Source organism: Eleutherodactylus coqui, chromosome 5 (genome assembly GCF_035609145.1).
Source record: "Eleutherodactylus coqui strain aEleCoq1 chromosome 5, aEleCoq1.hap1, whole genome shotgun sequence".
Taxonomy (NCBI): domain Eukaryota; kingdom Metazoa; phylum Chordata; class Amphibia; order Anura; family Eleutherodactylidae; genus Eleutherodactylus; species Eleutherodactylus coqui.
The window spans coordinates 247,220,939-247,234,828 of NC_089841.1; the positions used below are offsets into that span (position 1 = coordinate 247,220,939).

The following is a 13,890-nucleotide window of genomic DNA, read 5'->3' on the forward strand; positions in this document are numbered from 1 at the left end:
CGGATGACTCTTCTAAGCAAGTATACTTTTTTTTTTTAAATACAGCAAGGGCTGATATTTCAAGCTCTTCCCCGAAAATCATTGCTGCGGGGGTTGCCTGCAACCCACTGCTTTCAATGGGGCCGCAGCAGCGCCGACCCAATGGGAATACATTGTGAACTTCTGCCACAGCTGTGGCAGAGGATTCTTTCACCCCTACGGTCCCTGCAGGGATGAAGGAATCCTCTGCCATAGCTGTCACAGAAGTCCGCGATGTAGTCCCTATGTTTTCAATGGGGATGGCGCTGCTGCTGCCGACCCCATTGAAAACAGTGTGGGACATCGCTAGCGGCTGGCCACCCTTAGAGCGTATTTCAGAAACTTTTTTTCATGCCCAAAATCCCTGAAGCCAGATGCTGAAACATAAAATACAACTACATAAAAAGGGCATTTTTATTTGGGGTGTTTTCCCTCTTGCACGCTGTATGCTCGGGATGGGCTGTTCACATGTGAGCCTGACATTCTAGCTTTCCATTGTTCTGCTCCATAGAGGCAGAACAGGACAAACAATGGCAGTGCCGGTCCCTGCAGGTGCAGACTGTAACGGCGACGGACAGACCCCATTACCTACAATGTGGTCTGTCAGGTTTCCATTACAAGGTCAGCATTTTTCGAGGTAACTTAACAGGATCTGTAACAGCGGCTCCTAACAGAGCCTCTCAGCGATGCGTGAGCCGACCTTATGGCGGTTTTTCTGCAATTTTTTTAAAATAAAAGCTCCGCTACTAAAGTGCTAATGACCACTTGTCCGTGAGTGTGTAAGCGCTTCTCATGCTCCGCCCCTGATCACATTATGGTGACATCATTGCAGCTCCTAAAGCATAAAAAACAGCAGCCATGTGCCGACAGGACCTCTGATGTCACTGTCATGTGATCAGTCACCAGCTCTTAGCTCCGCCCCTGATTGAATGATGGTGACATCATCACCGATTCTAAACAAGCATACACCAACAAATAATGTATGCAGCAGAGTTGTGTGGGGCGTGCGAATGTGCGTGCAGCAGAGCTGTGCGGGGCGTGCGTGCAGCAGAGCTGTGCGGGGCGGACGGGGCGTGCGTGCAGCAGAGCTGTGCGGGGCGGACGGGGCGTGCGTGCAGCAGAGCTGTGCGGGGCGGACGGGGCGTGCAGGATTTTCCACTCGCGAGGGAGAATCACAGCATGTTCTATTCATCGCAGAAAATCGCAGGGACGCCTTCCATTGCTCTCAATAGAAGCCGTCCGTCCCACGATACTCCGCGCTGTGAGCACAGCAGAAGTATTAAGTGAATCCGCGTCACAGCCCAGCGCGTCCTGTGCATCGGCTGAGACTCTCGCTGCGAATCCGGCGAGGTGAGTATGGGGCCCCTGGAGGGCGCTGGGTCTGATTCCGCTGCGATATTTCACGTAAGCAGACGGTCATACGCAGTACATTACGCGTCCGTACGCAGAGCCACAGCTGGAATCCGCTGAAGTCCTCCGCAAGTCAATTCTTCATCCGGCTGTGTGAGGTCGGATTACGCGATATTTCCTTCCTCAATACCAAGTAAAAGGTGAATTTCAGGCAGCGCCAGGATACACCGGAGTTGGAGTGGAAGCCACTGCTCCAACCCTTGAGTAGTGGCTGGCGTTTGTAATTGCAGGATGAGGTCCTGTTGAGGGCTGCATCCGCGATTACGAGCACAGGCCACTACACAGGGGTCAGAGCAGCGGCTTCCACTCCAACTCTGGTGTAGCGTGGTACGGACAGCAGCATTGCCTGGGAAACCCCTTTAAATGCTCGTGCCATTTTTACTTTGAAAGAGAATTCTGTTCATTAATGCCCCCTGCTGGTAGCACCCCTGTATAACCTACCGCCAAGCGGGGGGGGGGGGGGGGGGGGGGGGGGGGGGAGTGACAACTGCTACACACAGTTTTATCTCCGCCACGTTGTCAGGATATTACTGGAACGCTCCGCTTGTGAAGCGCAATTGGTGGAGTCACTTGGGCGTACACGTATTTCGGTCTGTGAACACGCAGTGTAATCACGGGCGGAGACACGCCGTTCACTGCCGATAGGCAAGAAAGAGGCGCAGGCATTTTACTCGCTTAGCTACACACCGTATTTGTGCACGTAAAAAGCAACGCACAAAACTGCATTGATCTTGTGCGCGAATAGGCGGGTTCCTGCGCGTTTCGCAGATACTTATGCACGCCCATTGATTTCAATGGGCTTCTAAAGGGCGTATTCACACAATGCCGTGAAAAGCTCAGCGCAAGCGAACAAGCCCATTGAAACCAATAGGTTCTATTCACTGCATATTGCGCAGCACAAATACACTTGTGTGAACGAGCCCTAAAGTTTAATCGCCATTAACCCAAAATTGGGACATTTAGATTAAAAGGAGCAAAAAAAAACACACAAACTTTTCCCAGTACAAGGCAAATAAGTATGAGAACCAACTTAAAAAGTTGTTCCTAAGCAACAAGCAGACATGAATTCCCCCACAGGTACCTGAGGGCTGCTGGGTAGTGGTGCACCCCACACTGCCTGCATCAGCGTCCTCCCTCCATAGCATAAAAGGTAAGACGGGCTCTCTGCGCTCCAAGCCTCTCTCTCGGACGCCGCACATGTGAGAGGGTGCAGCGAGGTGAGCGCTGATTGGCTACCCGTCGTAGCGAGGTGAGCGCTGATTGGCTACGTGTCGTAGCGAGTAAGCGCTGATTGGCTAGGACTGGGACTCCCCTCAGAAGAAGCCCGGTGAGCGGTGACCGGACGGAGCTGCCACAGTTGGGAGGTAAGTATGTCCTGTGGAAGTGACAGCCTCGTCATGGCGGCTTCCATATCACCTGCACCTTGGCGCTGACCTTTACTACGTGACGGGTGGAGTAAAGGTCACAGTCTAACTGCTGCCTCCTTGTACTTTGTCTAGTGACAGGTGTGAAGCGGAAGGACATGATGCTGCCGAACACCGGGTGAGTGACCACTTACATGTATGCCATGACTTCCTTCACATGTTCTGCCTCCTTGGTGGCAGTGTAACTCTGGCTCCTCCCTTCCATACCTATTGGCTGCCCGGAGGGTGACTGGGCACGTGCGTCCTCCTATGTGCGGTTCATTAGGTGGACGTGCACATTGCGACACGCTCTGATCACCAGATGGCGCTGTATTATAAAGGCGTATTCATAAATGCACTCAGAGAATGCTTGGAGTGCAGATAATCCGCCCCAAGCTCCGCCTGTTTGTCATTGCCAGCAGCATCGCTAACCCAGCTGCTGACCTTCTAAGCCACGCTGTCCATTCTGACCCAATGCCCCAATCAGTCGGGGTCTGAAGCAACTCCCTCCCCCCTGCCATCCCCTCCTCAATGTGATGTTGGGTGCCGTTCGATCGCCATGGCAGCCAGGAACCTTCTAATGGGTGCCGTCAAACGGGGGGTGGGACAAAAAATACAAATGGTGTTGGAGTCAGTGGGGACGCGGCTTTAAAGACGTGCAGCTGCTTCAGAGGACGTGGCAGGCCCCCTTCAATGTAAATCCGAAACACCGACTCACTGCCTGGACACAACGACCGTCCGCTGCAGGCACACCCCACAGCAATAGAAGACAGAACCTCCGGCACGTCCGTGGATTCCAGAATAAAAACACTATTTTATTTAGACATCGTAGATAAAAGAAAATTCCCCCCCCCCCCCCCCCCCCCCCATTTTTTTTTGCGCTTGCATGTTTTGAACAGAGCTCTTATTCATAGCATGGCCAAGTTCGAAACATGTAAGCAGAAAAAAAAAAATTGGGGGAAGATTATTATTATTATTATTTTTTTTTTTTATCTATGAGGTCTAAATAAAATACTATTTCATTCTGGAAGTGGCGGAGGCCCTCTTTAATAATGGGACAAGCCCTGTAAGGCACTGTTCACATGGAATATTAGCCGCCGCTCTCATTGTAGCATGCGTTGTGTACTGTGCGCATATATTGATATTCTGCAGCATAGACGATTCCAGCAACCTCATTGGTTGTTGGGCATCACATGGATACACATCATGCACACGGATACAGTTACACAACTGTGCATGTGAATCACGTGCTCAGAGATGAGGCCATGTTTTGCTCGTGCTGAGAGGAACGTAGCTGCTGCATCTAGGAAATATATGCTTACTCGTGCTGAGAGGAAGGTATCTGACATAAGATGCCTAGGTCAGCTGCTGCATGTGGCCATGTGGGCGTAGACATGACCGAACATCGCCCTCTTAGCACGAGAAAACATGGGCACATGCACCTAGCCAGCTTATGTCAGATACGTTCCTCTCAGCACGAGCAAAACATGGCCACGTTATTATTCGTGCACAGCTGTGTAACTGTATCCACGTGCACGATGTGTATCCATGTGATGCCCAACAACCAATGAGGTTGCTGGAATCGTCTATGCTGCGGAATATCAATATATGCGTACTGTGCCCCTGCACATAGGAAGGTCTAGTAGAAGGCCACTTCCTGTGCAGCGAGGAAATAAACCATGCTGACCCATACAGGAGCATTGTATCACTCCACCAGCATATGTTGGTGTGGGGTCACCCATGTACATCAAACATCTTCAAAAAAGAGGTGTGAACTGAGCCTTATCACTGTATAATGAAAAGTTCTGCAACTCTCTAAGGGCCCTTTTACACGCAAAGATAGTCGCTTAAACTGCTGAACAAATTGATAACATTTTTGCCTAAAATCACGCGTACTGATAATGGCTGTATTTCCCTCATTAGCTAAGGTAAACTTTAGTAGAAGTAGAGTGAGTTGTTTGCTCAGGTGGGCGTGTGCTTATGCAAGGGATTATCTGGCCTGCAAATTCCATTGTCTTCTCCCATCATGAGTAAACAAGGTGCTCATTATGTATGCAGGGCAAACACAATGAGTACATTGTTTACTCCCCTCAAGCTGCTCAAGACTGATGACTAAACAACAAGTGACCGAAAAAGTGCACGACTGCCTGCGTATACATGCAATGATTATCGCTCACTTTTGGCTGTTTGAACGAATTTTGAGTGATAATCCTTGCGTGTAAAAGGGCCTTTAAAATGTGCCTGTATTCCTCATAGCTCTAGCAAGACTTCTGCATGCTGCCAGCGAATAAAAATATTCTTTCTTTTGGAGGAACTGAAATACATCAGAACATAATTAAGACCGTTTTTTCAAATCCTGCTCTAAGGGCCCCTTTACAGCGCTGTATTTTCAGGCCTTGTGTCGTCCGTGGAATAGGCTGACCGCACACGGCCCCATAGTAGACCATGAGGATGGCCACACATAAACCATATAAAAAAAAAGAATGTTTGCATGTCCTATTCTCAAGCTTCTTCACAGATTAGCATAGAGCATGCAATGTCGGGGTCCGTGTGGGTGAGATGACCACAAAACATGCGCTCTCACTCGTTGGCTTGTAGCCAAACTCTTATCCTTTAACATTACAGCCCCCGGTCCCTTCTCCAGTATTATATCTTGACGCCACCATGAAGTCCTGGTAGAGACAAGATTGAGAGGGGGTGACGCCCCCTGTGGATGATTGGCTGCAGAGCTGGCTCAGCTGCAGGTCCTGGCAGGCCACTAAGTATTTCTTTTAAATGCATACCCCTGCAGCCACGCAGCCCCAGCTGCAAGGGGCGTCCCCGCCTACGGCACCCCCCTATGTGTTTAAGCGCAGAGCGGGGTCAGCAGTAGGGAGGCCACAGTGCCGTGAAATGGCTTTCCCGGCGGCGGCCCACAAGCCCCACCCCCTTCCCATGTCAATTTCACATCGCGGCCGGCAGCAGGGAGGCCACAGAAGCCGGGGGAAGGGACACTGACAGGCGGCAGCCGCAGACTGCAGGACCACAGCAGCGGTCCCACAGTGGTGCGGAGAAGTCTGCTGAGTGGATGAGGACGTCCCGAAGCAACAGCGCCAGGGACTGTGACACACAGCCACTTCTGCCCCTAATCCATTGCAGGACCTTTAGCTATTCCACCAATCGGGAGCTAGGGGTGTGACGGGCGTTCCTCCATGGAAGCCCGATCAAACCTCTAGCTTCCGTTGGCGTCAAGATACAATAATACCCCCTCCTCCATCATCTCCTCAGACGTTTAGTTTATTTCCCGCGTGCTCTCCCCCTCTTGTCTCCCTCTCTGTTGGCCTCTTTCAGGGCTCTGTCCTTTTCGGTCTATACCTTCGACCTCGGACTCCACATAGAGACCCGTGACTTTCAGTTCCTAATTTACACTTGCGATACTCCGCTTTACATCTCCTGCCCGGATGTTACCTCTCCGCTGTCCAGAATCCTAGAGTGCCTATCGGCTATATCCTAATACTTCTTCTGCTTTTAAAAACTTAATATTGGGAAAATAGAATTCAGCATCTTTTCCCTTATTGGTGAATCCCGAACAGCCCTGTTTTATCAAACCAGCTATCATATAAACACAAGTTTGTTGAAGAAGCAGTATTTACATAATTTACCTTCTTTTTTTTTTTGCCTGAGAAATCACTCCAAAGTTCTGACCACTAGGGGTTTCCCTTTCTTCTAACTTACTGTCCACTGCCTGTTGTCAAGTGATGCCTGTGTCTAGTAACAGAGACTGCAACAAGTGGGGAGGGGTACATCTTGCCCAGCAGAATGGATTACTTACATGAGCGATTTTGATGTCCATATTTGCAATAGGTGACACATTACAGCCAGTAGGGCTGTGCAGGCGACCTTTTTTGAAAAAAAATGTATTTAATTGTTTTTATTCTGTGTTTAAAAAAAAAAAAAAAAAATTAAATCCCATTATGTCCTATTGTGCTAGTTACTGCAGCCCCCCCCCCCCCCCTTCCTCAATTCCACTAGTGTGAGGTGGGACTTTGGACCTGTTGTGACCATCAGTAAGACTGTCCTAGATCCCTGAGCTCTGCACATGATTCATTTGCAAGAAGCCCAATATTAACCTAATTCCGCACAGTCGGTGTACCTTCACCATAGCTGCACCTGCTCAGTAACCTTGAACCACCTTGTTGACCATCTTCCATTTCCTTATAGGAGACTTGCAGGATGCACTCTGTTTATCACTGGCGCCAGCCGTGGCATTGGAAAGGCCATAGCCTTAAAAGCTGCCAGAGATGGTGCCAACGTGGTCGTAGCAGCGAAAACCTCAGAACCGCACCCAAAGCTGCCAGGAACAGTCTATACTGCAGCCGAGGAAAGTAGGTTTCAGGATTTATCTTAAGTTTTCCATATCAGATGAGATTTTCATTAATATACATAAGGAGACCTCTTATTACCTTTTTATTGTATGGCTTTTATTATGTATATTCCTATTGGACCTCCTTTATCAAAACTGTTGTTGTTGCCTGCAGCAGCCTATCACAGGGCAGCTTTAGTTCTCCCACAGCTGATTAAGAAATGAAAGCTAGGATTTGATTAGCTGCTCTGGGCAACAAAGACACAGATATGGAGAACACCTATAACCCTGAATCTGTAACGGCCACTTACCCATTCCGCTGCCTTTAGTGGAGTTTGGCCAATGGTTGGAGGTTCGACTCTACAACATTGTAATATTCATGACTAGAGATGAGCGAGCGTACTCGGATAAGCGGTACTCGCTCGAGTAATTTGCTTTATCCGAGTATCGCTGTGCTCGTCCCTGAAGATTCGGGTGCCGCTGCGGCTGACAGGTGAGTCGCAGCGGGGAGCAGGGGAGAGCGGGCGGGAGACAGGGAGAGAAAGATCTCCCCTCCGTTCCTCCCCGCTCTCCCCTGCAGCTCCCCGCTCCGTGCCGGCACCCGAATCTTCAGGGACGAGCACAGCGATACTCGGATAAAGCAAATTACTCGAGCGAGTAGTGCTTTTCCGAGTACGCTCGCTCATCTCTATTCATGATCTTTTTCCTTCCCAATTATTTCTGCATGAAGACAAATAGCAGCAGTTCAGTTGCTGACAAATTGAAGGGATTGGAAACAATCTGCATATGACGTATTATGGCTAGAGATGAGCGAGCACCCAAATGCTCGGGTCCGCGTTATTTGAGTCGAGCTTTTCTTAAAATTCGAGAGCTCTACTCGAGTAACGAACCCCATTGACTAGAATGGGAGACTCGAGCATTTTTGTATGTGGAATGTGGGGTCCTGAGTTTGTTTGTTTTTTTGTTTTCTCTTCAGCTCCAATGTCGGAAGCCATCCGGCAGGGTATTCTTACTGTAGATTACTGGCCGCTGTGTAGTCGGGGGGCCTCTCCAGCATGTCCCATACCCCAGTACTGGCTCTAGCCAGCAGATGGCACCATTGTATAATGGCAGAAAGAAAAAGCCCCCCCCCCCCATAGGAAACCCTGAATCCAAAATTGTAAAAATGGCCACAACATCAACAAAAGAATTGCTAATGTATGAATGAATAAGAACTAGTTATAAAACGTTTGCTACTGATCCAACGTCTGATATAGGCTCCCGGCACACGGGCAGAAATTCTGCAGAATTTCCGCCTGTGTCCGCTGCCATAGGATTGCATGCAAACCTATGCACACAGCTGCGCTTTGTCCGTGTGAAAACACGTGCGGAAAACAAATCGCAGCATGTTCTATTTCTGTGTGGGTCTTGCAGAGGCCTGCATAAAAATGTCAGTAGAGACCCGCGGCTCTGCTCTGTGCATGCGCCGGCTGGAGAGCAGCCGGCACATCACAGAGAAGAGGAGATGCAGGTCTCTGCAGGGGGCACGGGTCCGCGTCCTCCTGCGAGAATCCTTGCAGCGGGATCTGACTTGGTCGTCTGCAGGCGGCCTTACCAGTGTATGACTTTTTTACTTTTTTGGGTGAAAATCATCAACCAGTCACACAAGAGCGACAAACTCCACCGTTTTCTACAATTCTCTAAACCGTTTCTCTGTAAATACTATAGGAACTGGAACTTTGTGCCGTTTTGCTGCCAAACATTAAAGTAAAACCCAGTGTGTCGGTATAAGGGATGTTAAATGCCGGGCTTTAGACTGACTTTTCCATGTATTTTCTTCTTTTCCTAGTTGAAGCTGCTGGTGGAAAGGCTTTAGCTTGCGTTGTCGATGTGAGAGATGAGAATCAGCTCAGTGAGGCAGTGGAAAAGGCAGTGAAAACATTCGGAGGTATTGCATCTCTTTCCACGGAATTTGGGCATATTTATTTTGGCAAAACCAATCCTGAGAATGCGGCTGATGTTTGCAGGCATTTGTTGCTGGTTTTCTTTTACTTCCTACAAACACTACATAATATTTTCCCTATTTAAGGAGCTTCTAGAATAATTTTAGCCTCTTCAGCATTGTACAGGGCTGCACACCCTAGCGGTACTGTACCAGTGATGGAGTACAACTGATGTCTAAAACCAAAGATTGCAATACTGATGTGCGGTGACAGTCGGGGACACTTTTTTTTTTTTAAACTAGTATCAAGAATAACATATGTTTCTAGCCATAGCTTCCAATGGGGCCTGTCAGACCTCTGCAAGAGAGCCGCCTTTGGGAGAAACCTTGATTGGATTGGTTGGCTTTTACCTTTCTGATCCAAATGGTTCCCCAGCATAAGTGACACCTCTGCCGGTCAGTCCGCATTTTCCCTGCTCTCAATTGAATTAACTTGCATGGTCTAAGGTGAGTCGGGAGTAATGGCTATTGACCAAATTGATCCTTAACCGCTTCCTACAAGAGGATGTACATGTACAACCTCTGGCGGAGGGGGGTGTATGGAGCTGACCTAGGAGCGAAGACTGCTCCATACCCGCCAGGTGTCGGCTGTCGTTGACAGCTGACACCCAGCCACAATCTGAGATCACTCCCATTTTAGTCTTTAACCATTTAGCTGTTGCTGTCAATTCTGACAGCGGCATTTAAATGGCCCAAAGAAGGGAAGAAACTTTGTCTGGCTCCCAAACAGTCCTCTGCAGTAAGATCGCCATTCAGGCGTCTTAGCAACCTTACACTGCTTAATATGCAGAAACATAATATAAACTAGTTCAGGTCACATACAGGAACTAATAAAAATACTGCTTCATATGCCCTGTGGGGGCTAAGAACTTATTTGGTATTGCAGTGTCCATAAAAGTCGTGTGTTTTTTGTTTTGTTTTTTTTGTTTTTTGTTTTTTAAATTAGTGATTTATTTATCCCACATATTGAACTGCATTAGAAAAAAAATATACTATGCCAGAACTATGTTTTTTTGTTTTTTTTTTTTTTTTTGGTCACCGCATCTCCAAGTGGAGCGATCAAAAAATTGTTTGTACCCCAAAATGATACCAATAGAAACTACAAGTCCTCCTTTGCACGCTTTATATACCAAGGGGGAAAATAAAAATATTTCCGTCGGTCAGAGGATGGCGACAGGAAGTCAAATGTTTTTGAAAATATATTTTTATTTTCTTTTAGTACAGCAAAAAGAATCTCTATAAATTGGTATTGCTGTAATCACACGGCCCCGCAGAATAAAGTTAGCATTTAAAGGGGTTGTCCCGCGCCGAAACGTGGTTTTTTTTTAAACACCCCCCCCCCCCCCCTCCGTTCGGCGCGAGACAACCCCGATGCAGGGGTTAAAAAAACAAACCGCTCAGCGCTTACCTGAATCCCGGCGGTCCGGCGTCTTCATACTTACCTGCTGAAGATGGCCGCCGGGGTCTGCTCCCTCCGTGGACCGCAGCTCTTCTGTGCGGTCCATTGCCGATTCCAGCCTCCTGATTGGCTGGAATCGGCACGTGACGGGGCGGAGCTACACGGAGCCGGCATTCTGCACGAGCGGCTCCATTGAAGAGAGCAGAAGACCCGGACTGCGCAAGCGCGGCTAATTTGGCCATCGGAGGGCGAAAATTAGTCGGCTCCATGGGAACGAGGAAGCTAGCAACGGAGCAGGTAAGTAAAAAAACTTTTTATAACTTCTGTATGGCTCATAATTAATGCACAATGTGCATTAATATGGCCATACAGAAGTGTATAGACCCACTTGCTGCCGCGGGACAACCCCTTTAACTTTTGCCGCATGTTGTACATCATAAAAACAGGACCCCAAAAATGGAATCATTGCTTTTATTTTTTTTAACCCAGTTAGAAATGTTTTAAACGTTTTTCAGTACAATATATAGTGCATTAAGTGGCAGCATCTAAAAATATACCTCATCCCAGGAAAAGCAAACAGGTTTTGGGATTGAATGGGTTAAGCCTACAGTTATCTAGTACCTTAGCTGCTCACCTACGTAGTAAGCATTTATAGGTATCCTGTAGATATGTCATCAGTGTTCATAGGGTACGCATTCAAACATTGCGGAAAGCAGCAGAAAAGTTTACTATGAAAGTGAATGGGGATTAACCCCTTAAGGACACGGCCTATTTTGGGCTTAAGGACGCAACGATTTTTGTCGCATTTTCTTCATTTTTCAAAAGTCATAACTTTTTTATTTTTCCATTGACGCGGCCGAGGAAGGGCTTGTTTTTTGAGTGGCGAACTGTAGTTTTTATCGGTGCCACTTTTGGGTACATTGACTATATTGTAAAACTTTTATTATTTTTATTTATTTATTTTTTTTTATGATGGCAGGGAGAGAAAACGCATCAATTCTGCCATTTATTATATTTTTATATATATGTATATATATATATATTTTTTTACAGCGTTAATCGTGCAGCATAAATGACACAATACATTTTTTTTTCTGCGGGTCGGTACAGTTACAACGATACAAAAATTCTTTTTTTGGGGGGGGTACCAATAAAAACTGGGAAATCTTTTTTTTTTTTTTTTTTTTTTTTTTTTCGAAATCGCTGCATTCAAAGTCTTGTAACTTTTTCTTATTTTTCTATGTACAGAGCTCTATGAGGGCTTATTTTTTGCGAGACGAGCTGTAGTTTTTATTGGTACCATTTTGGGGTACATATGGCTTTTTTGATCACTTTTATTGTGTTTTTAGGTAGGCAAAAAGCTAAAAATTAGCATTTTTGCCTCAGTTTTTTTTAGCGCTTTTTTCCGTGCACAGTCAAAAGCGTGTGCAACTTATTGTACGCGTTGTTACGGACGCGACAATACCAAATATGTGGGGTTTAAATTTTTTAAAAATTTTTTTTTTTACAGAATTTGAGTACCCCTGGGGGACTTGCAACACTGCACTGATGATCGCTGTGATAAAGCATGGCAGGGCTACTGCCCTGCCATGCCTTATCGCTTATACAGCGATCACAAGCTATGACACTACAGGACGCCAGCGCGCTCCCTCTGTGAACCCTTCCCATGCCGCGATCTACATAGATTGCGGCAGGGAAGGGCTTAACAGCAGGGGGCGCATCTCCGATGCACCCCCGCTGCTGCAGCGGGGGGCTGGCTATGACTGACAGCCAGCTCCCGCTGCGGGATAGCGCGAGATCATAAGTGATCTCGTACTATCCCCAGGGTTTAAGTTTACACCCTGTTGCGGGAAGGGGTTAAAGAACATCCCGTTCGCATGTAGAGGGGAGAAGCTGTAACTATACTGTAAGTCTAACCTGCAGGTCCGCAACTTATCCACAACATTTCTACAACATGTGAACACAGCCTAAACAGACAGCTGCATTCTGTTACTAGGATCCTTACGTTTTTGTTTCCCTTTCCACCTCTTGATTCCTTATTTAAAGGGGTTGTCCGCGGCAGCAAGTGGGTCTATACACTTCTGTATGGCCATATTAATGCACTTTGTAATGTACATTGTGCATTAATTATGAGCCATACAGAAGTTATCAAAAGTTTTTCACTTACCTGCTCCGTTGCTGGCGTCCTCGTCTCCATGGTTGCCGTCTAATTTTCGCCGTCTAATGGCCAAATTAGACGCGCTTTCGCAGTCCGGGTCTTCTGCTGTTCTCTATGGGGCTCCGTGTAGCTCCGCCCCGTCACGTGCTGATTCCAGCCAATCAGGAGGCTGGAATCGGCAATGGACCGCACAGAAGAGCTGCGGTCCACAGAGGGAGCAGACCCCGGCGGCCATCTTCAACCGGTAAGTATAGAAGTCACCGGAGCGCGGGGATTCAGGTAAGCGCTGTGCTGTTTTGTTTTTTTTAAGTCCCTGCATCGGGGTTGTCTCGCGCTAAACGGGGGGGGGGGGGGTTGAAAAAAAAAAAACCTGTCTCGGCGCGGGACAACCCCTTTAAGTCAAGGATACAAATGTGCTTCTTGTAATATATATTTTACTTGCCTGTACAGGTATAGACATCCTGGTGAACAATGCCAGTGCCATCAGCCTCACCAACACTCTGGATACGCCAATGAAAAAAGTCGATCTTATGATGGGCATCAACACTAGAGGAACATATCTCACGTATGTAGTATGTGGAAAACCTTCACACTGAAATATGTCATATGTGATAGTAATCGTTGATATTGAAGTCCGGCTGCAGTTATAGGCCTATATTTGTAAGCTCTTGAGGACATTTTTCGTCCCTTCTTTTTCTTCATTTTCCTTCAGCACAGCCAACTGAGGCCTTGTGTTTTTTGCAGCACAAGTGGTATTTTTCAGTGGTACCATTTAAACCTTATAATATACTTAAAAACTTTGTTTGAAAATAGATGAAATGGAACAAGCAAATTCCGGAGGTGTGTGTGTGTGTGTGTGTGTGTGTTTACAGCGTACACAGTGTGGTAAAACGTGGCATGTTAACTTGAATCTCTGAGTTGGTGCAATTTACAGCTGTACCAAAGTTAAAATAGGTGTGTTTTTGTTTTTTACTACTTTTAAAATGCTTCTGTTGCCAACTTCTGACCCCCCCCCCCCCCCCCCATAACTTTTATTTTACCTTAGAGGGAGTTGTGTGACGGCTCCTTTTTTTTTTTTTTTTTTTGCAGGACGACCTGTAGTTTATAATTGTACCATTTTAGAGTACTCTTGACTTTTTTTTTTTTTTTTTTCCTTCTTATTAAATTTATCCTCAAGAA

The 13,890-nt window shown here is 47.1% G+C and overlaps 2 protein-coding genes across 2 annotated transcripts in view; one reads left to right on the forward strand and one right to left on the reverse strand.

The window, feature by feature from the left end:
• Positions 1-2,574, reverse strand: part of PTBP3 (polypyrimidine tract binding protein 3) — a 140,087-nt gene extending 137,513 nt beyond the window's left edge. The window contains exon 1 of the mRNA XM_066604431.1: positions 2,510-2,574. Coding sequence (XP_066460528.1) covers positions 2,510-2,551 — 42 coding nt within the window. The 5' untranslated portion in view covers positions 2,552-2,574. The remainder of the gene's footprint in view (positions 1-2,509) is intronic.
• Positions 2,575-2,798: 224 nt separating this feature from the next.
• LOC136628956 (sorting nexin-30-like) overlaps positions 2,799-13,890 on the forward strand; it is a 41,385-nt gene continuing 30,293 nt past the window's right edge. Inside the window, exons 1-4 of the mRNA XM_066605028.1 lie at positions 2,799-2,970; positions 7,032-7,195; positions 9,002-9,100; positions 13,162-13,283. Coding sequence (XP_066461125.1) covers positions 2,951-2,970; positions 7,032-7,195; positions 9,002-9,100; positions 13,162-13,283 — 405 coding nt within the window. The 5' untranslated portion in view covers positions 2,799-2,950. The remainder of the gene's footprint in view (positions 2,971-7,031; positions 7,196-9,001; positions 9,101-13,161; positions 13,284-13,890) is intronic.